This window comes from Nyctereutes procyonoides, unplaced genomic scaffold, assembly GCF_905146905.1.
Source record: "Nyctereutes procyonoides isolate TBG_1078 unplaced genomic scaffold, NYPRO_anot_genome, whole genome shotgun sequence".
Taxonomy (NCBI): domain Eukaryota; kingdom Metazoa; phylum Chordata; class Mammalia; order Carnivora; family Canidae; genus Nyctereutes; species Nyctereutes procyonoides.
Window position 1 is genome coordinate 15,734,603 of NW_026575030.1, and position 24,712 is coordinate 15,759,314.

The 24,712-nt window shown below is 49.1% G+C and overlaps 1 protein-coding gene across 6 annotated transcripts in view; it reads right to left on the reverse strand.

Moving 5' to 3' along the window:
• LIMS2 (LIM zinc finger domain containing 2) overlaps positions 1-23,061 on the reverse strand; it is a 45,050-nt gene extending 21,989 nt beyond the window's left edge. Inside the window, exon 1 of one of the 6 annotated variants that reach the window (XM_055315962.1) lies at positions 5,404-5,628. In XM_055315962.1, coding sequence (XP_055171937.1) covers positions 5,404-5,552 — 149 coding nt within the window. In that variant the 5' untranslated portion in view covers positions 5,553-5,628. Of the gene's footprint in view, positions 1-4,586; positions 4,673-5,403; positions 5,644-17,597; positions 17,734-22,881 lie in introns of those variants that run through there. The other 5 variants (XM_055315966.1, XM_055315965.1, XM_055315963.1 and 2 more) reach the window with 5 other exon arrangements.
• Positions 23,062-24,712: the final 1,651 nt, after the last annotated feature.

Here is a 24,712-nt window from a genome sequence, read left to right on the forward strand (position 1 = left end):
CTCTGTTCGGCATGGATGGAAAACCCTATGGCGGGGACAGGGCCAGAGGGCTCCTCGGAAGCCTCGCCAGCCATGCTGGATGTCTGCATGCCTCAGCCTGCCCTCAGCTGTGTTTTGGAGACCAAGCCACCTTCTCTGGCCACACACCGGCCACCAGGGTAAGGAGGCAAGACAGTGGAGGAAGAGTCAGGCAGAGCCCAAGATGCAAGGGGGGTCTGCGTGTGGCACCTGACACACACCCTGCACCGTCCCCAACCCCCAGCTGGGCCCCACAGGTGGGCCTCATGGGCAGGGGAGTCCCGGCCTCAGCGGCAGTGAAGGGCCGGGCTGGACTGGGCCGCGTGGGCGTACCTCCCCGCCAGGGAGCACTGTGATCCACGCAGCCCGTCCTCCACAGCACACACCCATGGTGAGGGGAGGAAGTGCCCACGCCCGGCCGTGCACAGGACCTTGCTTCTCTTGGAGAAGTGAGACATCAACAGGAAATCCTGTGACTCTGGACCTGGAATTCCCCACTCAGAGGACCCAGAGAAAAACAAAGATTCAAATCCAGCCCCAGGCTTTTGTATTACGGCTTAAACCCAGAGTCCCAAGCCCTGAGAGTGAGCACCGCAGAGCACCCACCCTCCCCAGGCCCCTGACCTCTGGCCTCTGGCCTCTGGCCTCTGACCCACCTCCCACCTGCAGTGGCTGCAGGAGGGCTGCCTTCTCTGCCAAAGCCGCACCTCACAGGTGGCCCACCTCGTGGCCACTGTCACTCGTGTGCCACTAGCCCAGACACCAAACCAGCCCTCAGCCACTGCACCCTCGTAAGTAGACCCTCCGGTAAACTCTCGTCTGCGATTCCATCTCACTGTGGCTGGGCTCCTGGCCGGGACCCGGACAGATGCCATCCGCACAGCAGCTGGCCACACCCTCCCTCCCTGTCCATCTTCACCTGGCCTCCTGACCAGAGCAGTTGGCCTTTAACTGGTGTCTAGTTCCCTGGCTGGGTCCCTGCGCACATCAGGTGGAACATTTTGCCATCTGTCCCCTATGTGCCTTCATGAGCCCTGGCATAGGAAAGTAGGGTGTGGAGATGACCTTTTCACACCCACTGGCTTCCCCAGCCCAAGTCCTGGGTGGCAGTAGCACCCTCAAGGCACACGTGGGTCTGCATTCCCCCCCACCAGCCTGCTAGGGACCACAGACAACACTCCCACCCGCTGGCCTAAGACAGAGGGACAGACACACAAATGTGTCTAATAACCAAACCATGTCACCATCAGAGAATGCCAGCCGTCTTCTGCAGGAGGCCAGGACACAAAAGGGGGCTGTGGGTTCAGCCCTCCATGTTTGAATCCTGACAGCCCCCGCCATCAGCTGGGGTACTTGGAAACGGGTCCCAGCTTCTCTGGGCCTCATCTGCAAAAAGATGCGCCTCATGGAGCCAAAGTGAAGAGCTCACAGGGTACAGCGTGATAAGCACGGGGCCAGGCAGGCCAAGCATGGGGTAAAGAGAGCCCCGCTTTCCTGGCTACTCTGAGAGCCTTCCAGAGCACCTCCTCTGCAGCCCAATGCTTAGGAAGGCCCAGAGCCTGCAAGAGGGGAAAGGGTAGGAGACAAAGACATTCCACGACCTCCTTCACACATTCCAGCCAAGAATGGGACACACAAAGTCAGCCTAGCTTTTCCCCCAAAGAGACACCACCATTCTGCTGCAGCTGGACAGCACTCACACTGCCAAGGGCATGGCCTGGGGCCAGATGGTGTACAAGGGCACACCATCTGTGCCTCTCCCGTAACCCTCCCCAGCACCCCAAAATACTCTCAATCTGGAAAGCCCGACACAAGCCAGTCTGTGGGCTTGTGCAAGATGTCACTAGGTGATGAGATGTCACTGAGCTTTACAATGACTATTAGCCTGGGATGGGGTGGGGGAACCCTCTCTGCGCCCACTTCTTTTGAGGAGAGGTTGCTGGTTCTGGATAAGGAAACCAAAGTACAGAGAGGGCCAATAGGGACTGGACCATGTCCCTTCAGCTCCTGGTGGCATTATACAGGCACAGCCATCCAAGACTCTCTGTTGTAGTTTTTTTTTTTAACAACCCTAGATCCTGGGGCACCTGGATCGCTCAGTCAGGTAAGCATCTGCCTTCGGCTCAGGTCATGATCTCAGGGTGCTGGGATCGAACCCCCTATCAGGCTCCCTGCTCAGCTGGGAGTCTGCTTCTCCCTCTACCCTTCCCTTGCACTCTCTCTCAAATAAAAAAAAAAAAAAAAAATATATATATATATATATATATATATATATATATATATATATTAAAGAAGAAAGAAGAGAAACGCAATCCTAGACCCTAGAAAGAAAAGAAAATCAACCCTGCTTCAGTCTCCCTCCCATCCGAGACTAGAAAGATAAGAGTGGGTACCTGGGAACAGACAGGGGCTGGCCACACCTGAGAATGAGTCAGTGTTATTGAGGCCATGTCGACCTGAGTAGCAATCAGGCCAATGCATGTACTCCACGGCCAGGCAGACCAGGGCTGACCTGGCTCAGGTGCTCCCTGACTCCATGGTCTGTGGCAAAGTACCCTCTGAGCCTGGGCTTTCTCATCTGTAAAACTAGCTAGCAACAGCTACCTTCCGGCATGGCTGGATTAAGTGAGGTGACACCTGCAAGCACAGCCCATAACCGCTCCATAATAGGCAGCCAGTAGCATTCCGTCCTTCCTTAATCTGACAGGTCTTTACTGAGCACCTACTCTGGGCCCAGGCACTGTTCCAGGTGCAGGGAGAAAAGGGGGATCCCACTGCAGCACGACCTCTGCAGCTCAGGTGGAAGCTGCCCCCCGCACGGCCTGGGCCTCCTCCCTGCCACCCCCTCACGAGGCCAGCCAGCAGCCAGCAGCCGGAGTCAACTGGCTACGCACAGGAAAAGAGAATTTACACAAAGTCAGTTCCCATGCTCAGCCTTGGGAAGACTGGAAAATCTAAATGCTGCCTTAGGCTGCTATGCACTTACACCATCAGAAACATCTTCACAGTCTGTTTGGAGCCTATGGGAGATTAGCTGGCTTTTCCTGAAGCTTCAGCCATCCCTCTTTGCTCTAGCAGCTTCGTTTGCTTTCAGGCAGGTGTGCTTTAAAACCATCCCACCAGTAATTGAGAGCTGAGGAAGGGCATGAGCCAGAAGCGCACAGAAAAATAAAGACAAGTAGCTATAAACATATGTGCCCGCATGCTCGGGACTTGCCTGAGGCCTGATTTTCATACCACGCCGAGGTGCGCTCCTTGCATCTCGGCCTTGTTCTTGTGCTGAGTCTATTCTGTGACATCTCTCCCCAGCCTGGCCTCTGGCCTATCAGTGTCCTGGTCGCCATTCTCTGCACCACATCTCACCACACGCATGTCCAAGGACATCCACAGGCCCACTGAGGAGGGCTCCCCTTCCAGCACTGCCACGCTCAGGTGAGTTTCTTGGTGTCCTAAGCCTCGGGTTCCTCACCTGAGTAATGGGCTTGTCCAGTCCCTGTCCTGATGCACAAGGGGACTGCAATCCAGGTGTGCAATGGGAGCCCATTCTGCAGCCCTCTACCCCATGTCTTGCTCCTTGCTCCGTCCTGAACCCCAGATGTCTCTGTAGCTCAGTCCCAATCACCTCTCCAGAAGGCTGCCTTGCCTGAGGGGATACAGCTCAAGGCAGGCCGGATTTTCCCTGCATAGCAGCAGTCCCTGGACGTCCTTTCTTCCCTGGGTCCTCCAGATCCCCCCTGACCTCTCTCATTGCTGCTCCCTGTCTCTTCTCTGACACCCCACCCCCTCCTCCCACCCTCAGGGTTTTCCCCTCTTCCTCCCCCACCTCCTCCTCTGAGGTCTGCACTCATCACTTTCAGGGCCAGTGACCCCAAGTTCACAGCCCTCATCACTCTCTCCCCAACTTTCTACTACAAGTTTCCACCCAGACAGCCCCTGGAGCCCAGCGCCCAGCCCCTGACACACACACCAGGGGCTCTACTGCCATCTATGCCCCCTCGGACCCTCCCCACCCCAGCTTAACTCATCTTCTCAGATGCCTTGAGGTCAACCCCGAGCCCCACAGGCTTCCCTTCCCGCCCAAAAGGAGGCTTTCATCCATTGTCTACACTGGCAATTCTCCCCAAGATAAAGCAGCTCGGATTTTAGAGTCAGTCCAAGCTGGCTTCCGATCACAGCTTGGTCATTTTTGACTAGTGATGCGCAGCAAGTCCCCTGACCGCTGAGCTTGTCCATCTATAAAGCAGCAGTGAAGCGACAGGTGTGAAAGCAGCGAGGGGTGTCCCTCGGGACAGCTTGGCCCTGACACCCCAGTCTCAGCGTCCTGCGCAGGGACGTGGACCCCAGATGGCATCAGACCCACAGGCTCCACCGCGCCCTACCTCCCACCTGATCTCCAGCCCGGGGCTGTCCCCGCGCCGTCCCCATTCCCTGTGCCTGCGCGGGGAGGACGGGTCTCGCCGTCCGAAGGGCCAGGCTGGGCGTCGGAGGAAGGGCCGCAGCCGCAGCTTTCCGGCCATTGTCCCCGCAACCCGCCCGGTGGGGCCACCTACCCGGGCGGGGCCACCTACCCGGGCGCGGCGGGCGGCGGGCGCTGTCGGTGCCGGCGCCGCCGGTAGAGCCCGGACGCTGCGAGCGCGCCCAGCCGGCCTGCCATGCTGCAGGCCGCCTCCTCCGCCTCCTCCGCCTCCTCCGCCTCCTCCGCTCCTCCTCCTCCTCCTCCCTCCTCCTCCTCCTCCTCCTCCGGCCCGGTGGGGCGGCCTCCCCAGGCCGCTGGGTCAGGGCAGCGGCGGCTGCAGGGGGCACCTCTCCCCCCACCGCTCTGCACAGGAGCTCACGTTACACACAGCGATCTCCAAAGGGCAGCAGAGTCAACTCCAAATAGAAAGGATATTGTTGCCCCTGTGGGGGCAGCACAGTGAAAGCAGAGGCTGGCAGGGCTGGGTCCTGGCTGGGGAGGAGACTGGCTGGGAGGGTCCCAAACAGCCCTGAAGCGAGGTCCCTAGTGGCAGGCCAGGATGCCTGGGTCCCAGGCTGAGAGGAACCGAAGAAGGGAACCCCAAGCCCCCTGACCTGCAGGAGGGCAATATGGGACTGACCTGGTCTAGGGATCCTAGAAACAGTTAAGAAGCTGGTGAGGAAGCCCCACACGTGCCCACACTCTGCCTCGTTCCCTTCCCAGAGAGCCTGTGCTGCAAATGCCACCTGGAGACCTAGATTAGGGCAGGATGTGGTTCCCCAGATCTGACCGACAAACTGCCAATCCCCCACACAAGGTCCATGCTGTCAAACCCCCAGCAACAGATTATCCCCCCAACTTGCCAGGGAAGGCAGAAGCAGAGTCTGACAGGAGACTGCCAGGAAGGCACCATTGCCGTGCATTTTTACCTAAAGAGATAGGCAGGGTTATCGTGATCCACGTGCAAACACCCCAGGTCAGCATCTGAGTTGTGGTCCCTGCTGGCCGAGCAGGCACTCTGGTCAGCAATAAAATGAGAATCCAGAGCACTCACGGAGATCTTTAAAATGGATTCCATTTGCCTGAAAAACCTTTCTAGTAAGGTCAGAAGGCGTGAGCAGTATCTTCCTCTGCCCTTCTAAAGAAAACAACAGTAGCGATCATTCTGAACAACAGGGCGCTGGTCCTCCTACACTGAGGTGGAGGGAGACTTTGGAGAGAATCCATTGGCACTCAGATGCCGGGCCCACATACCAAGAAGCATACCTCACCCAGCAAATCCAAACTCATTAATCACCCTGGGGTCAGCTCCAAAACACAGCCAGACGACTACAAGCATTGGGTGCAGTATAACTTGTAAATGCAGCTCAATTCCAAAAGTACCAAGCACTGATCAATTCAACAAATATTTTTTAAAGGGGCAAAAGGACACAGTGGCTGAGGCTGGAGGAGCCAAAGTGGGAGTACAAAGATCACCACCTCCCACTCCCTGATGTGGATAACTGAATGCTTAAGAAAGCTTATTAGAAAGTTTTGTTATAGCACCTTGAAGTCAGTGCCCTAGGGCCTAGGCTCCTCCTACCAGCCTCACTCAGCTTCTCCCTTGGGGGAATTCTGAACTCTGGAACCCAGAACTCACCTGGAACTACAGTGTCATTTAAGGAGGGAACATTTAATAATCTCACTCATGTGTGGAATTTAAGAAACAAAACAGAGGATCCTAAGGGAAGGGAGGGAAAAATAAAATAAGACGAAATCAGAGAGGGAGACAAACCATAGGGGCTCTTAATCATGGGGAACAAACTGAGGGTTGCTTGGGGGAAGGTGGGAGGACAGGGTAGCTGGGTGATGGGCATTAAGAAGGGCACATGATATAATGAGCGCTGGGTGTTATATAAAACTAACGAATCACTGAACTCTACCACTGAAACTAATAATACAATATGTGTTAATTAATTGAGTTTAAACTTAAAAATAAACAAATATTTTAAAAATAAGGAGGGAACATTTATTTAGGGTTTCTGCAGTTGCAGACAGACCAGAAAGGGAGGCTACAGCCACAAGTGTTTTGTGCATCATAATTCGTAAATGAAATTCAAGTCCAAGGTTACCAAGTACTAATCAATTCAATAAATATGTACTGTAAAAGGAAGTACCAGGGGTTAGAAGTTGAAAAGGGAAATTAGAGTCTAATTAGGCCCAAATCCCAAATCTCTGCACAGCCTTGTCCCCTTGTCCCTCTAATTCTGCAACCTGTCTTGCAGAAATGGGTGTAGGAGCCACTTCAGTGTCCCCAGACAGCACTCTGGCTCCAGAGGACAAAGTTGCAAAAACATAATAAGAATGATATCAGGATAAGTGGCAGAGTAAGAACGTTTGAAATTTTGTCCCTTCATAAAAACAATGAAAAACTAGCAAAAATTCTCAGAATCTACTTTTTCGGAACTCTGTAAGTTAACAAGAGTTTTGCAGTAACCCAGGAACATTTGGTCAAGAAAAATCAGTTGAATCTTGGTAAGAACAATGAGCTTTGTGATGCTTTAACTTATCCTAGTCCCTGACAGCCTATACCCTAACTCCATGGCTGTCTTGAAAAATAACATCCCACATTCCCAGTAATTAAGAAGCAGGCAGGGCTGGAGCTCGTTCAAACCTTCACTCTCTGGAAGACTCTACCTGAAAGTCTTGTTTTTATGTAACCTCATTCACACATACCCAATGTTAAAAACCTCTCTTGGGTTTTTTTTTTCAAAGGTACTACTATTATAGCTGCCTATAGTATCATAGCTGTCCTTGCCATTGGCAATGGATAACTGTGGGGGCAATGATAAACTAATCAAAAGCTTAAAAGGGAAAACTGAGGAATAAGATGTCCTTAGGGGCTTTGAAAAGGACCAACATATTTCTGGGAATCTAGAAGGCCATGCAAAAGCCCAGGACTGCTTGCATGCTCAGGGAAGAACTAAGAAGGTCGTAAGCTCTTACTTCTGACTGACCTTCGGGCCTGTTTGCAGCAGGAGTGAAGGCTAACGCAGACTTGTAACTGCCCAGTTGCATGTTGAAGGTGTGCCCCAACATACACTTAGGTCCCTCAGCAAAGACTGAAAGGCATCTTGGTTTCAGGCATCAAGGGAAAACTTTGTCCAGTCATTAGCAGGCCACTAAACTAACCAGGCAGAGACTTCAGTCACAAATGACAGAGATACAGACTTTACAGAATTAGATCAGAAAAGTTACTAAACAAACAACAAATAGCAACAAGAAACTCAGAGGAGTGGAGGAGAATCTGATATTAGAATTGCCACATATTATTTAAAATGTTCAGTTCTTAGCAAAAAATTATGACATGTACAAAGAAATGAAAAAGTATGACCCTTACACACAAAAAGGAGTGATCAACAGAAACTATCCCTGAGGAAGACCAAATATTAGACTTACTACACAGACTTTAAATCAGTTATTTTAATTTTGTTCAAAGAACTAAAGGAAACCATGTCTTAAAAAACTAAAGTATGAGAATGATATCACATCAAATGGAGAATACTGATAAAGAGAAATTATTAAAGGGGACCCAATAGGAATTTTGCAGTTGAAAAGAAATACTAAAAAGAGTCCTTCAGGATGAAATTAAAAAACACTAGACAGTAACTTGAATCCACATAAAAAGGGACGCCTGCATGGTTCAGTGTCTTGAGCATCTGCCTTTGGTTCAGCTCATGATCCCAGAGTCCCTTTTCCCCTGCTATTCCCCTTGCTTGTGCTGTCACTCTTTCTGTTGAATAAATAAAATCTTAAAAAAAAAGTGAATCCTCATGAAGAAATAAAAAGCAGCAAAGTATATTTAACCATGACATAGTAAAGGTTACTATATAGATAAAAATAAAATACAATATAAATGTACTTTTTGTTCATAAACCTATTTTTCCCAACTACAACAGCCTAATAAAATAATTCATTACAAAAGAAGGCAATAATAGTGTGGGAATTGAGAAACAAAAAAGACTTAAAATATATATTTAAAAAATTGTAAATGGTAAATGTAAAATAATTACATTAAATGCAAATGGGTTAAATTATCCAATTAAAAGTCAGAAATTAGCAAATGGATTTTAAAAAAACATGATCTACCTATATAATTTCTATAAGAGATTCACTTTAGACAAAAACACAAATAGTTTGAAAGTAAAATTATGGAAAAGATACACCATGCCAACAGCAATTGAAAAGGAACTGGAGGGCAGCCCCGGTGGCAAAGCAGTTTAGCGCCGCCTGCAGCCCAGGGCGTGATCCTGGAGACCTGGGATCTAGTCCTGTGTCGGGCTCTCTGCATGGAGCCTGCTTCTCCCTCTGCCTGCCTCTCTCTCTCTGTCTCTATGAATAAATAAATAAAATCTTAAAAAAAAAAAGAAAGAAAAGGAACTGGAGTGGCTATCCATACTAACATCAGACAAAATAGACTTTAAGACAAAAATTGGGGGATCCCTGGGTGGCTCAGCAGTTTAGCGCCTGCCTTTGGCCCGGGGCACGACCCTGGAGTCCTGGGATCGAGTCCCACATTGGGCTCCTGGCATGGAGCCTGCTTCTCCCTCCTCCTGTGTCTCTGCCTCTCTCTCTCTCTCTCTCTCTGTCTATCTAAATAAATAAATAAATCTTTAAAAAAAAAAGACAAAAATTGTTACAAGAGCAAAAAAGGACCTTCTATAAAAGAGTCAATCCATCAAAAATAAATAACAAATATAAACATATATGCACCTAACAGCAGACTCAAAAAACTTGGAGCAAAAATTATTAGAATGAAATAAAAATAGATAATGTAGCAATAATAGTTGGAGACTCCAATACTCCAATTTCTCTTTTTTTTAAAACATTTTTATTCATTTATTTGAGATAAAGGGAGCACAAGCCAGGGGGAGGGAAGCAGAGGGGCAAAGGGAGAGGAATAAGCAGACTCTCTGCAGAGCAGAAAGCCCAACACAGGGCTTGATCCCAAGACCCTGAGATCACAGAAATCTGAGATCACAACTTGAGCCAAAGGCAGATGCCTAACTGAGAGAAACTCAGACACCCCAAAACTCTACTTTCCTAATGGATACACTATTATACAAAAGTTAAGCAAGGATATAAAAGACATAAACAACACTATAAACCAACTACACCTAAAAGACATCTATAGGACAATCCATCCAACAATAGCAGAATATATGTTTTCAAGTATACATGGAACATTCTCCAGGGTAGACCATATGCCGGGCCATAAAAAGAGCCTCTGGGAGCACCTAGGTGGCTCAGTGTTTGAACATCTGTCTTTGGCTCAGGTCATGATCCCAGGGTCCTGGGATCGAGTCCCACAATAGGTTCCCCACAGGAGCCTGCTTCTCCCTCTGCCTATGTCTCTGCCTCTCTCGTGAATAAATAAATAAAATCTTTTAAAAAAATAATTGTATAATAGTTTAAATAGTTGTATCCTTTAAAATAGCTTTATAGTTGTATATTAAACAAGAAAATCTCAAATCAATAATTTAACCTTCCACTTTAAAAAAACAAAAACAGAAGAGTAAACTAAACTCAAGCAAGCATAGGGGAGGAAATAATAAAGATTAAAACAGAAATAAATGAAACAGAGATTAGGAAGAAAATAGAGAATAGCAACAAAATCAAAAGTGATTCTTTGACAAGATCAACAAAACTAACAAACTAAAGGTTTGTTAACCTTAAAGAGCCAGACTGACCAAGAAAAAAAGAGAACACACAAATGACTGAAATCAGGAATGAAAGATGGGGCTGAAGTTAAAGAAACCTAAAGGACTGTAAGGGAATGCTGTGAACAATTATATACAAACTAAATTACAGCAAATAAAATAACCTAGCTGAAATGGGCAAATACCTAGGAAGATACAAACTACCAAAACTGAATCAACAAGAAATGTAAGATCCAAATAGGCCAATAACAAGTGAAGAGACTGGGTTCATAATCAAAATCTTCCAGGACACCTGGCTAGCTCCATCGATGGAGTATGCAACTCTTGATCTTGGGGTTGTGAAATTGAGCCCCATGTTGGATGTAGAGATTACTTTAAAAAAAATCTTTAAGATTTTTTTTATTTATTCATAAGAAACACAGAAAGAGAAGTAGAGACACAGGCAGAGGAAGAAGCAAGCTCCATGCAGGGAGTCTGACGTGGGACACCATCTCAGGTCTCCAGGATCATGCCCTGGGCTGAAGGTGGTGCTAAACTGCTGAGCCACCCAAGCTGCTCTTTAAAAAAAAAAAAAAAAAAAAAAAAAAAAAAAAATTCTTTCTACAAAGATGAGCCAAATGGTTTTATTGATGAATTTTAAGTAGCATTAACACCAACCCTTCACAAAATCTCAAAAAATCTACCAGGAAGGAACACTTTCCAACTCACTCAATGAAGTCAGCATTACCTCAGATCAGAAAAATATATCATAAGAAAACTGCAGAGGAATATCACTTATAAAACTAGATGTAAACATCCTCAACAAAACTGAATCTAGCAGCCTATAAAAAGTACTACACATCATGACCAAATGAGATTTGACCTAGGATATAAAGTTGGTTCAACATCCAAAATCAATGCAATTCATCAAAAGAATGCTGAGAATGTGCTTGACAAAATCCAACACACTTTCATGATAAAAAAAGAAAAACAGGGCAGTCTGGGTGGCTCTGTGGTTTGGCACCACCTTCAGCCCAGGGCCTGATCCTGGAGACCCCGGATCGAGTCCCACATTGGGCTCCCTGTGTGGAGCCTGCTTCTCCCTCTGCCTGTGTCTCTGCCTCTCTCTCTCTCTCTCTCTCTCTCTCTCTCCCCCTATGTCTCTCTTGAATAAATAAATAAAATCTTAAAACAAAACAAAACAAAAAAAAAAAACAAAAAACAAAACCTCTCAACAAACTAGGAATAGAAGGGTACTTCCTCAGCCAGATAAAAACCCAGAGCTAACATCACACTTAATGGTAAAAGCCTGAGAGCTTTCCCTCTAAGGTCAAGAACAAGACAAGGACGTGGACGTCCAGTCTTGACATTTCTTTTCAACACTGCAGTGGAGGTTCTAGCAAGGATAATTAGCAATAAGAGGAAATAAAATGTATCCAGATTGGAAAAGACGTAAAACTGTCTATATTTGCATACTACATACTCTCATATACAGAAAACCTAAACCCCAAGAAAAAACATTATAACTAGTAAATGAGTTCAGCAAGTTTACAGGATAAAAAAAAAATCAATATACAAAACTCATTAGCAACAAACAATATGAATATAAAATTAATAAAACAATTCCATTTACATCATAAAGAATACAATACCTAGGAATAAATTTAGCCAATGAAGCATAAGACTCATACACTGAAAACTATATCATATTGTTGAAAGAAACTAAAGAAGACCTAAATAAATGGAAAGACATCCCATGTTCATGGATTGGAAAACTTGATATTGTTAAGATGACCATACCTCCTCCCACCCCAGAACTAACCTATAGATACAACACAAGCCCTATCAAACACAAGCCCAGTTTGCCCTTTTTTTTATAGAAATGGGCAAACTGGTCCTAAAATTCACATGCAAATGCATGAGACCCAGAATAACCAAAAGAATTTGGAAAAGAACAGTCAGAGGATTCACATTTCCCAATTTCAAAACTTATTACAGAGTTACAGTAGTAATGATCAAACATTCTGGTACTGGTACATATATCAATGGAATAGGATTGAGAGTCCAGAAATAATTCCATACATCCATGATCAACTGATTTTCAACAAGACTGACAAGCCAATTCAATCAGGATAAATAATTTTGTCAAAAAATGATGCTAGGACCATGATAGCCACATGCAAAAGAATGGTTTTAAACCCCTACCTCGGGCCATGTATAAAAACTGACTCACAATGGATTGAAAAACAAAATATAAGAGTTAAAGTATAAACTTTTAGAAGAAAACATAGTATAAATCTCCATGACCTTGGATTAGGTAACACTTACCTAGATATGACACCAAAAACTCAAGCAATCAAAGAATAAATAGATAAATTGGATTTCATCAAAATTTGAAACTTTTGTGCATCAGAGGACACCATCAAGGAAGTTAGAAGATAATCCATGGAATAGGATAAAATATTTGCAAATCATTTATCTGATAAGTGTTTCATATCCAGAATAAAACTTAAAAATCCAACAATAAAAAGACAACCCAATTTAAAAATGGGCACTGAATCTGAATAAACATTTCTAGAAAGAAGATATACCAGTATCAATAAGCATATGAAAAGATATTCAACATGACAACTTGTTAATGAAATGAAAATCAAAACCACAGTGTGATATCACTTTGCACCCACTGAAACAAACAATAAGTGTTAGTAAGGATATGAAGAAAATTAGAACTCTCATACGTTTCCTGGTGGAAATGTAAAGTATGCAGTTACTCAGGAAACAGCTTGGCAATTCCCCAAAAAATTTAATATAGAATCACCATATCATCCAGCAATTCTACTCCAAAGTATATGCTCAAGAGAGTAAAAAATATATAGAAATGTTCACAGCAGCATTATTATTAAAAGCCAAAAACGTGGAAGCAATTCAAATGTTCACCACAGATGAACACATAGACAAAATGTGGTATATCCATGCAATGGAATATTATTTGCACCCCGTCCCCAAAAGAGGAATTATGTACTGATTCATATTACAATGTAAGTGAACCTTGAAAATAGTACACTAAATGAAAGAAGCCAGGCCAAAAAAAAAGCCACATAATGTATAATTTCATTTATAGGAAATATCCAGGACAGGCAAATCCAGAGAGACATACAGCAGATTATTGGCTGCCAAAACCTGGGGATTAACTACAAATGCGTATGGGGTTTCTTTTGGAGGGTGACAAAAATGTCCCAGAATTAGTGACGATGGTTGTACAAATGGTGAATGTACTAAAATCCACTAAATTGTGCACAATAAAATAGTGAATTTTATGGTATGTGAATTATATCACAAATGTTTAAAATGCACAGGTGTAGTGAAGAATACAACTACATAGCTTACTAGAGGCAGGGACAGAGGCCAGGGCCACCAGCAAGTTTAAGGCCAGGTGGCCACCACCGTCCTCAGGGCAGCCAGCAACACTACTGCAAACAGCCTCTCCACCAGAGCCAGCTCCCCCTACCAACACCTCCTGCCTGGATGCACTGAGAGGCTAGGTCCCTTGGAATGCCTCAGATGAATGACATTTTCCAACCTTCTTACTTACATGAAATCTGATTTTGAACGATTTTATTTTCTTCTTTTAAAACTCAAGCATCTGGGGGGATAGGGTAACTGGGTGACAGGCATTAAGGAGGGCGCATGATGAGCTGAGCACTGGGTGTCATGCTATATGTTGGCAAATTGAATTTAAATAAAAGAAAGAAAAATAAAACTCAAGCATCAGTGTTTGGTTTTACAGACCATACATTCAGTCATGTCATCTCAGTGACACACTGTCCTCTCGTGGAGTATCTCATTAACATATTTGTCTTCTTACATCATCTTGAGTAAATATTCATCATTGGAAATTTAAGATTTGAAGAAACAGAACAAGGAGAGTGAAGGTGCCTCCCTCTGTCCACCCTGCCTGGAAATGAAGACCTAAGGAACATTTAGGTATGAGCTGCACGTGATAGAGCAGAGCGAAGCGAAGCCACGCAGCCCGAGAGGCAGGACAGCCAACGTGCATGGAAAGCCTGGCCCTTCTCCACAAGGAGGGCGCAGGCCAACTCCTGCCAGGTCCCAAGTGCTAACTGCTAAATTGTCAGGAATTTTGTGAACCAGTTTGACTCATGTTGGTGATGTGAGGTGAGGTGAGGTAGGGGTACTTTCAGCCAGGGACTGGACACACAATAGATAAGGCCCTCCGTCCCCCCACCACACTCCACTCGCAGCATCAGAGTCAACACTGGAAGCAGAGGGAAAGGGAGGAGTTGGGGGGTCATGGGTGGTGCCTGGCTTGGCCTGGGCTCGGGGTCCAGCCATGTGGCACTTGTACTCTGCCCCACACAGCTCTATGTGCTAGCCCCGGATCCTGTCTGCCACTCTAGCTATACGGTGGCTCTTCTGCCAGGGGGGCCACAGGGCTTCCTCTCGAGAAAGGTGGGGAGTGGTTGAGAGCACCAAGGGTAGCAGTGCTGATGGATGTGAGGGCAGGGATCAAGCAGCCCCACTCTGCACTGCACCCAGTGAGCACCCAGCTCAGGATCTGGAACGTGGTGACCTCAACAGACGGTGGTCACATGGTGGGTGGGAGTCCCCCTTAGAGCAGGCCAAGCCACTGAGCTCCCAGGCAGCTGGTGCCACGTCCCAGCCTCATGGGAAGACTGCCGCTGACAGGCTGCATCCCCAAGCAGGGGTATAACCTTGCCCGGGTCTTAACATCCTCCCTGGAGATCAGTGGTGATGTCAAAGGCCCCTTCAGCTGGGACAAAGACTGGTGTTTTCAAGATTCAGAGCCTTGGGGCCACTTGCCAGGACTGAGCTTCCAGCCCACAGCAATGGCCTCTCCCTAACCACACCCAGGCTCCAGGCCTCACTTACCCTTCTGTCCCTGCTCAGCCCCCTACCGGGCTTCAGAGGCTTCCTCTGGGACTTGCCACGACTCTTCGAATCCTTCATGACCCAAATTAGATCGATGCCCGTGCCTGCCACCACAACTGGGCATCTTCCTGGAAGTCATCCTCTCTGTCAGATTCTGCCTTCCAGGCCCCCCAAGTCCGACTCCTCTTCTCTGTCCCCAAGGCTGCTGAGGAAGAGCCTCCCTTGTGGACCTCCTATGCAATCTCTCTTCTTCAGCAGCCCTTTCTCTGCACAGCACCCAGAGGTGTGTTCCCAAAGTGCACTCTAGGCTACCTCACTGGCTCTCCACCGCCCTCCCTCTGGCCTTGCTCACTCTGATCCTGTAGACAGGCTGGCACTTTACACAGTTGGCAGGGGGAGCCCCAGCGGTGTGTGAGCTGTACAATCAGAGGGTCATTTCCAAAGGTCAGCCGGGTTCTAGGCAGCAGGGGTGGATGGGTGGAGAACCAGGATCCGGGTGTGAGAACTATCCTGGCGTCTCATGGGGCCCGTGGACATGCAGAGGTCAAGGTGGCCGCGACAGAGTAAAAATGAAACTCTCCAGCTTCTGGGACAGGAAAAACCTCACCCACCCACCCCCCACCAATGGATGGGGCGGATGTCCATTCCTCAGCTGGCCTGGCCCATGCCTGTGGTGGACGGAGAGGGAACCAGTCTGGCCTGGGTACTGCATGTGGCAGGCCGACTTCAAGGGAGGGGTAAATCTATGCTCCCAGACTGCTCACAGCTGCGAAAAACAAATGAGCAGGAAAATACACCAAGAGAAAAGAAACAGGTCACCAAAATATTCCCAAGGGCATCTCTGAGGAGGGGAACTGTGGGTGTGTCCTTTCTTTTTCTGTTCCCGTTATCATTTCTGTTTCTGGGTTTTTTCTAACTCTCTGAGATGAGCAATGTGACTTTACAAGGAAAAACTCGACCCAGTGTTTTCCAAGGTTCACTCTGGTCTGTGTGTCATCTGATGACCAGAATTTCTCTGGACCCCTGCAGCTCAAGGCAGGGCAGGTTGACCCTGCTCCCACCACCTGCCTGCCTCCCAGCTTCTCTTGCTGGGCTGTCTGTCGGCTGACCTGATGGCCTTCATCTGCCCAAAGGCCCAAGGGACCCAGGAGTGACAGGAGCCCTGCCAAGGAAACAAAGGTATCTCGGTCTCTGCTCTCCTCACCCCGTACAGGCCATCAGGGCGGAAGCTGCTGCCAAAGCTGGCAGCATGTGGCTTTGCCTTATTAGGGTGTCTGCGGTGCCTGAGTCTCTGCGTCACATGCGTTCCACCCAACCTCAACACTGGTCTGTGCAGCTCCTAGTTCACTCTTTCCCTTCTTTTCCTCAAAAGCTCCCAGGTGGGCAACAGGCAGCTGGCTGAGCAGGCGAGCGGAGCAAGGGCCTGCCAAGCGCCCGAGGAAGGGTGAGCCCTAGAAGGCTGGTTGTGTCCACAGACTCAGGCCACGATGAGAGCAGGAAGAGAAGTGCATTTGAAGCACAGGACTCGCTGGGTCACAGGACACGTGGCATTTTGGGTGTCCTAGTGGCCCTCATACTCCAGGCCAGTGTGCCCCCGCCCTCCTGGTGACCACTGTGCACATCACCCAGGTTCGGGGCCACCACCCTGCCCTCTACAGTTGCTCCCCATTCCTGGGCACTGCCTATCCAAGTCCTTTTCCCTCAGCAAAACCACAAGCCACAAGTCAAAGAGCATCCTGCTACCAGGACTTGGCTGGAAGGGGGCCTGCTGGGCCTCAGAGACCATCCCCTCCCACCTAGCCTTGAGTCATGCACTTGGACCCACCCATGTTCCAGAAAGGACTGCTGAGGCCAACACTTGCCAGACACTAGTGCACATGTGACAGGCCTCCTAAGTCACTCAGCCTCCGTGGCCTCAGTTACCTTATTTGTGAAATGGCCACAGGGCCTGAGAGCCCAAGCTGGGCCAGGCCTGGGGGAACGCCCCGCCCCCCCACCCAGCGGCCTGTGCTCCCGCAGAGTTCTAGCCAGGCCCCCACATAGACCCTTTACCATTTCTAACATTTTTCGCCATTTCTGGCTTACAGAGGAGGAAACGGAGGCTCCAAGGTGAGCTCTCTGCAGGGTGCGGAAGCCGACAGAAGCCAACAGCGCGGGTTTAAAGCCTCGTTTAGTTTGTTGTGAGCCTGGGCGAGTCCCAGGCACCTCTGAGCCCTGGTTCTCCATTAGTGAGGGGCCAGCTGTGTCCACCTTGGAGGGGTGGCGGGTGGGGTGGGCAGGAGCTTCACCTGCCGCGGCCCGGACACCCGCGGGGGCGGGGCCCTGGTCCCGGCAGGTGGAGGGACCGTGCGTCGCAGGGGCGGCGGCTTCCCCAGCCGCCCCCGGCAGCGGGCAGGGGTCGGGGCCGCGACAGGTGGAGCCGCAGCGTCTCGGGAACGGCCGGCGGGGGTCGGGGTGGCGGTGGGGGCGGCCCGCAGCCCCGCGGGGACAGGCGCCCTCCCGCCCGCGGCCTCGGCGTGGATGGGGGCTGTTACCTTCCCGTCATGCTGGCCGCGCGCTGAGCCCGGGGTCGCCTCGGGACCCCCTCTGCCGCCTCCGCAGCCAGACAGCACCAGCCAGCAGGTCCGCAGCACCGAGCAGGCAGACGCCCAAAAAAGGCCAAGAGCGCTCCGCCCGGCGCCCAGCCCGGCCCGCGAGGGGGGGGGAGGGGGGTGGGGTCCGCCGGCCCGCGAGGGGGGGAGGGGAGGGCGGGGGTGAGCTGGGGGCGAGCTGGGGGCGAGATGGGGGCGAGCTGGGGCGAGCTGGGGGTCTGCTGGGGGCGAGCTGGGGGTCTGCTGGGGGCGAGCTGGGGCGAGCTGGGGGTCAGCTGGGGGCGAGCTGGGGCGGAGGGCGGGCCCCGCCACTCGCGCTGTGCTAGCCCCGGGCCACCGAGCCTGGCCTGCGGCGGGTGCGGATCGTGTCCCCCCCCCCCCTCCGCCCGGGCTCCGCGGGCCACCTCCCCGGATTCCAGGCATAGTTTTCCTTTTAAAGGGAGTGAAGTTATAATAACCGTGAACCGAGCCCCCAGCCCCGCCGGCCGCCCTGCCTGGCTCGCCCGGCGCTCCCCCTGCGCTGTCCCGGGGCCGGGGTGGGGGTTAGGGGGTGGGGACAGAGGTGGAGGATGCTGAGACCACCTCGGTTCCCTCGGTTTCCAATGCGGCCCTGCCGGGGAGGTGGTCACCTTCATGCTTTCCTTCCTCGAACAGGCGCTCCTGGGCGCGGACTCGCCCCGCGCGGCACTGGGGACCCCTGGGTCACGGGGTCCGCCCCCCGGAAAGCCGAGCTCGGAGGGCGTCCCTTCAGGCGGGGAGCCTGACTGCAAACGAGACGCCAGATCAGTGCCCTCCCCACAAGTAGCCCCTCGAAGTATGCTAAGAGCCACTAACCCAGCAAGATACTTTACAATGAAAATATCAACCGCCCAAGTTAGGGAGGAGAACCAAGCACTCCTTTCTACAATGAAGCGCCGGTGACAAGTTAGAGAACTGTTTAAAGTGACCCTGTGGGACGCCTGGGTGGCTCAGCGGTTGAGCGTCTGCCTTGGGCTGGGGGCATGATCCCAGGGTCCAGGATGGGGTCCCTCATCAGGCTCCCAACAGGGAGCCTGCTTCTCCCTCTGCCTATATCTCTGCCTCTCAATCTGTGTCTCTCGTGAATAAATAAATTAAATCTTTTAAAAAAATAAATAAGGTGACCCTGTGGGGGCACCTGGGTGGCTCAGTCAATTGTCTGCCTTCAGCTCAGGTCATGATCCCAGGGGCCTAGGATGGAGCCCCCCATGTAGCTGCCTGCTCAGCATAGACTCTGCTTCTCCCTCTCCCTCCCCCCCTGCTCATTTTCAGTCTCTCAAATAAATAAATAAAATATTTAAAGTGACCCTGTGATACGAAATCATTAGGGAATCTATTCTGGGAAAATTATCACACAAATAAAAAACCCTCACTCTCTCTACCTATAGGCAGGTATTTCTAGCTGGTCCGTGTCGCATAGCTTATGTTTGGAAGCAGCCCAAATATCACACTATGAAGCCAGGATTGAGCCACAAGATACTTCAAACCTACTAGACATCGTATTACTTCTAGCTTGGCAGCAGATAAAGACCATCTAAAAATGACAGTGCAAAGTAGCAACTACAAACAGTGGAATTCAGAACGATGAGTCGATAGTGACATCGCAGGAATGAGCTTAGAAAAGGCATCTGTTCTTAAGTAACTGGTATCTTGAAACCTGTGCGGTTTGCACTTGTTAGTTCTTTTGCGGCTGTGTCTTAGCTGATAGTGTTTAACTGTAATTTGATGGTTGATTAAGCTTAAAGTATGGATGATTTCTTGGTTCATCTGCCTCTTTAAGGAGAAATGCTTTTCACAATTGCTGATGCAGACGAACAGGTGCGCTAGGGGCTATGCACCGGAAATGGACTGCCAGGCTGGCTGGTTCATTGAATATCGGGGTTCTACAGGAAACTAAAAAGGATGAAAAGTAGAAGGAAGAACATCAAAGGGACCTATTCCCTGCCTCAAGGGGACCCTATGCCCACCTGAAAGCCTGACGGCCTCCCTTAGTATGGTTGCTGAATACAGCAGGATGTCCCTGTGGCCAAAGCAGAGCCCTCTGCTGCTCACCCAGCCACCCAGCATGCCTCATCCTTGGGCCAAGGGCAAGCTCAGCAAGAGTTCGGTGGCGTCTGTGGGCATCGCTCAGCTCTGCTGGAGATGTGAAGGATTGAAGGAGCCATGAGTCAGGCTCATATGGTGCAGCCAGAGGTCAGGTTTGAAGGAGAGAGCTGCAGTTGTGGAGCAGTGGTCATTCACACATTCACTCACTCACACCCATTCACTCAAGAGCAGTCATGAATACAGGTACTGGGGCAGAGCACTGAACCAGGGGACAAAACATAGACGTGAGTTTACACAGGGACAGTGCTGCAAAAAAAGTACAACATGGGGGGCTCCTTTCAACTGGAAGGGCAAGGAAGGCTCCTGAGGACTGGCACTGAAGCTAAAACCTGGATGAGGAAGAGAGCCAGCAAGGTGGAACAGCAAGGCAGCAGCCCTGACCTGGGAAGGCCTTGGGGAGCTCCAGGGTCAGGAAGAAAGAAGGTGATGTGTCTGCAAAACAGGGAGCCAGGGGCATGGGAAATAAGGCAGAAATGCCAGGGGGCAAAAGGACCGGGGGCCAGAGCATGAGCACCAGCCACACTAGCATTCGGATTCCACCCTTAGTGAGGTGGGAGATTCGGGGCACCTGGGGGGCTCAGTCGGTTAAGAGTCTGCCTTCAGCTCAGGTTGTGATCTCAGAGTCCTGGGATCAAGCCATGCATCAGGCTCCTTGCTCATTGAGAAGCCTGCTTCTCCCTCTCCCTCTCCCTTTGGTGCTATCTCTCTCTTGCTCTCTCTCTCTCTCTCTCTCTCAAATAAATAAACAAATAAAAATTAAAAAAAAAAAAAACAGGGGATCCCTGGGTGGCGCAGCGGTTTGGCGCCTGCCTTTGGCCCAGGGCGCGATCCTGGAGACCCGGGATCGAGTCCCACGTTGGGCTCTCGGTGCATGGAGCCTGCTTCTCCCTCTGCCTGTGTCTCTGCCTCTCTCTCTCTCTCACTGTGTGCCTATCATAAACAAATAAATAAAAATTAAAAAAAAAAAAAAAACAAGTGGTAGATTCCACAACACCTGTTAGGGCAGGAGGCTGTGAGCACCCCATTCACAGGGCATGTCTTTAGTTGCCCCACACCACCCTCCTTCTCCCCCTTTCCCATTGACAGCCACAGCTGAGTCAGCTCAATGCCCAGGGGTGCTGAGGCAGGAGTAAGGGTTCATGGGGACCAAGGGAGGAGGTAGGCTTCCCTTGACCAGAGTGGCTTAATAAGGAGCATGAAGACAGAAACTGGGGGTATCAGAGTGCCTCAAGGCCTTCTCCAATGTCTAGGGTGAACCCCCACTCCCATATGACAATGGGGACCAAGAAGGCCTTGCAGCCCCAAGGAAGTCTCAGGGTCTCTTGCCATGGTCCAGGCCCCAGCAGGAGCCAGATTGCTTCCCAGCATGCAGGACCAGTGTCATGCCTATTTAGTGATGGCCCATATGACATGAGGGCACCCACACAGTTCTGCCCAAAGGGTCTCTCCCCCCAGATCTGGTTTAGGCATTTCCCTCTCAGAGCACTGGGGATGGCCCAACTGGGTCATTGTTAAACAGTAGCACATAACTGGAATTAACCAGTTCCTTCAAGTCCAAACTTAATTCCAGAAGTGGTCTGTGAGACTTCCCAGGAAAGGGCAGGGAAACACCTGGACCGCCCAGAGGAAAAGCTGGAATTCTCTAGCTGGAGCCTGGCTGAAAATGAATAGTGCATAGCACACCCACCTCTGTGTACCACCAGGTAGCACAACACTTGCAGCTTTTTATTTTTTTAAGATTTTATTTATTTATTCATGAGAAACACACAGAGAGAGGCAGAGACAGGCAGAGGGAGAAGCAGGTTCCTGGAGGGGAGCCCTATGCGGGACTCGATCCGAGGACCCCGGGATCACGACCTGAACCGAAGGCAGATGCTCAACCATTGAGCCACTCAGGCGCCCCACATCTGCCACTTTAAAAACTCAGTATTTCTATTTTAAAATATGAGCATGTCCTCAGAACAGTGATTTACTCACACACATCATCTGACCACCCAAAATGACCTTACTTCTTCCTGCACCAAGGAGGGCTCGGTGAAAGAAGTCTGATTACAATTATGGAGGAATCATAATCCAATAATTCTTTTAATGTTTGCAGAACAAACGACAGAGACTCAGAGGTTTTCTTAGTCTATGGAGAACACAGAACCCTTCTTGAGAGTCTGGTTTACCTATAATTAGAACAGGCCCAGGGAGCTCACAACTGCTTTGCAAAGACTGGCTGGCCTTGGACTTTCAAAAGGAAAATACCAGGGTCTCTTGGGTGGTTCAATAGGTTAAGCGTCTGCCTTCGGCTTGGCTCATGATCCCAGAGTTCTAGGATTGAGTCGCACATGGGGCTCTCTGCTTGGCGGGGAGAATGCTTCTCCCTCTTCAAATGCCTACCTCTCCCCCTGCTTGTGCTCCCTCACCCTCCTCTCTCTCTGTCAAATAAATAAATACAATCTTTAAAAAAAAAAAGGGTGGGGGGTGGGTGGGAGAAAATACCATTCCTCTCTTACCTTAGCTCTGGGACAGGCTTGATGTATCTCAAGGGTCTGGAATGAGAGTGGCCTAGAACAACCCCAAAGAGCATTCAGAAATGCCACATTCTTACATCTCAAAGCATTGCAGCATGGGTCACCCAACAAGGAATCACTTGTGCACAATGACCACACAATTCTTTACCTGCAGGGTCACCAGCCTCTCTCTGCTCCTAAGCACATCTCTCTTCCATATGCTGGGATTCGTTTGGCTTCCTCTTTCCCATTAGAACAGCCAACCCACCAGTCTTTCCATCGGAGCATCTCCAACCCCTGCCCAGAATAAAAATCAGCTGTGCCCCTCCCCACCTCACTCCCCAACCCCAGCCTGTCCAGACTTGGCCTCACCGACAGAAGGCCTAGCATCCAGCTAAGGTGAACTGGCCTCCACCGTCTGCATGCCACCTAATGGAGTGTGAGGCTAGACCAGGAGGGCAGACCACCCTGGGGCTGCTCCCTTACCCCAACATTAGCATGACCTCTTAAATGACACAAAGGGAATGGCAGGGAGAACCAGGGACACGGCCCATGCACATCTCAGGAGCAAAAAGCACCACTTGGTTGCCACACAGTGTCTCTACCTGAGAGGGCTGAGTCACCACTCCACCTCCTTCTGTTGCTTCCTTCTCTGAGTGCTGCCAGCAACTTCTTTGAGGGAAGTAGCAGCTGCCAGGCCCACTTGGCACAGCTACTTGGAGAAGAACTGGGTGGCAGCTGGAGACTCCCAGGACCCCAGATATTCCAGTCTTACCTCTCCCTGGCAGGAGGTGGGGCGGGAGCTGGAGGGTGGACCGGAGGCATCTGGGGGTCAGGAGAGGGTGGGGAGGAAGTCAGGAAGGAAAGGCCAGCCTCCCTGGGGAGGTGCCTGTGGGGGCGGGCCACTGGAAGCCCAGTCCCCTGCAGGCCCAGGAGCCAGGAGGACAGAACAAAGGAGCAACAGCTGCCCTCCTCATTCAGAGAAACAAGCAAAGGGGCAGCCGCCAGGGGGGCGCTCATCTGGCAACCGCTAAAACGAGCATTTATTGAACCCAAGTTCCTGAGTCCCCAGGGAGGCCTGATGTTTATTTACAGCAGGTACACGTGCCAACACCTGAGCCCAGAAAGGGGCACAGAGAAAAGAAAACCCTCAGCTACTTTGAATGACCCAAGAACAGTTACTCACTTTCTTGCCAGTTATTATTTTTCCCTGAAAGAAATCTCAGGATCATTGATATAACTTTAAGTTAATTTCTTTCTCATCTTTTACTTCAAAAATTTCATTGTATTGGGAAATGCTTAGAAGTAGAACGAAGAAAATTGCCTTGACTTTCACCACGAAAGGTGAGTGCTTCATAAAGATTTGTGGGCATTAAATACACTAATCTATGCAAGTGGTTCTCAAACTTCTTGGACTTTGTTTTACACTCTTAAGAAGAACTGAGGATACCAAAGAGATTTTATGTAGGTGGGCTACATCTATCAATATTTACCATATTGGAAATTAAAGTGAAACATTTTCTTAATTAGCTATTAATTCATTTAAAAATCAGTAAGAAAACTGGAGTACCTGCGTGGCTCAGTCAGTTAAGCATCTGCCTTGGGCTCCGGTCATCTATTCAGAGAGGTATACCAAAAAAAAATATTACTATGGATAAATCAAAGTGGAATTCTAAAAGTGTTCAAGAGTTACATAAAGAGGCAGGATAAAAAGAAATGCTCTTTTTACACACAACAACTTGGATGTATCACAAGGTCATTATGCCCACTAGAAAAAGCCAATCTTAAGAGATTATATACTGTAACAGATTCCATTCATACAACATCCTTGGAACAACAAAATTATAGAGAATGAAAACAGATGACTCATTGCCAGAGATTGGGAATGACTGGGGCAAGAGCTAACTGTGACTATAAAAGAGTTTCCTGATTCATTAACACGGGTTGTCTCTTCATTTATTCAGATTTTAATTTCATCCAATAATGTTTATAGTTTTAAGCATACAAGTCTTATACTCCTTTAGATAGTTTATTCGTAAGTATTTTGTTATTTTTGATGTGATTCTAAAAGTTGTTTTCTTAATTTCCTTTTCAGATTTTTCACAGTATATAGAAATATAATTAATGCTTGTATACTAATCTTGTGTCCTACAACCCTGCTGAACTTGTTTATGGTTTCTAGGAGTTTCATAAGGAATTTCTTAAACTTTTCTATACACCAGGTGTCACCTGCAAATAGACAGTTTTACTGCTTCCATTCCAATCTTGAGGACTTCTATTTATTTTTCAGCCCATTTTCCCTGGCTAGAGCATCCAGTACACTGCTTAATAGAAGTCTTGTTTCTAATCTTAGCTGAAAGTACAGTCTTTCACCATTAAATATATTAGCTGAGGGTTTTTCATAAATCCCTTTATCATGTTGAGGAATTTCTCTTC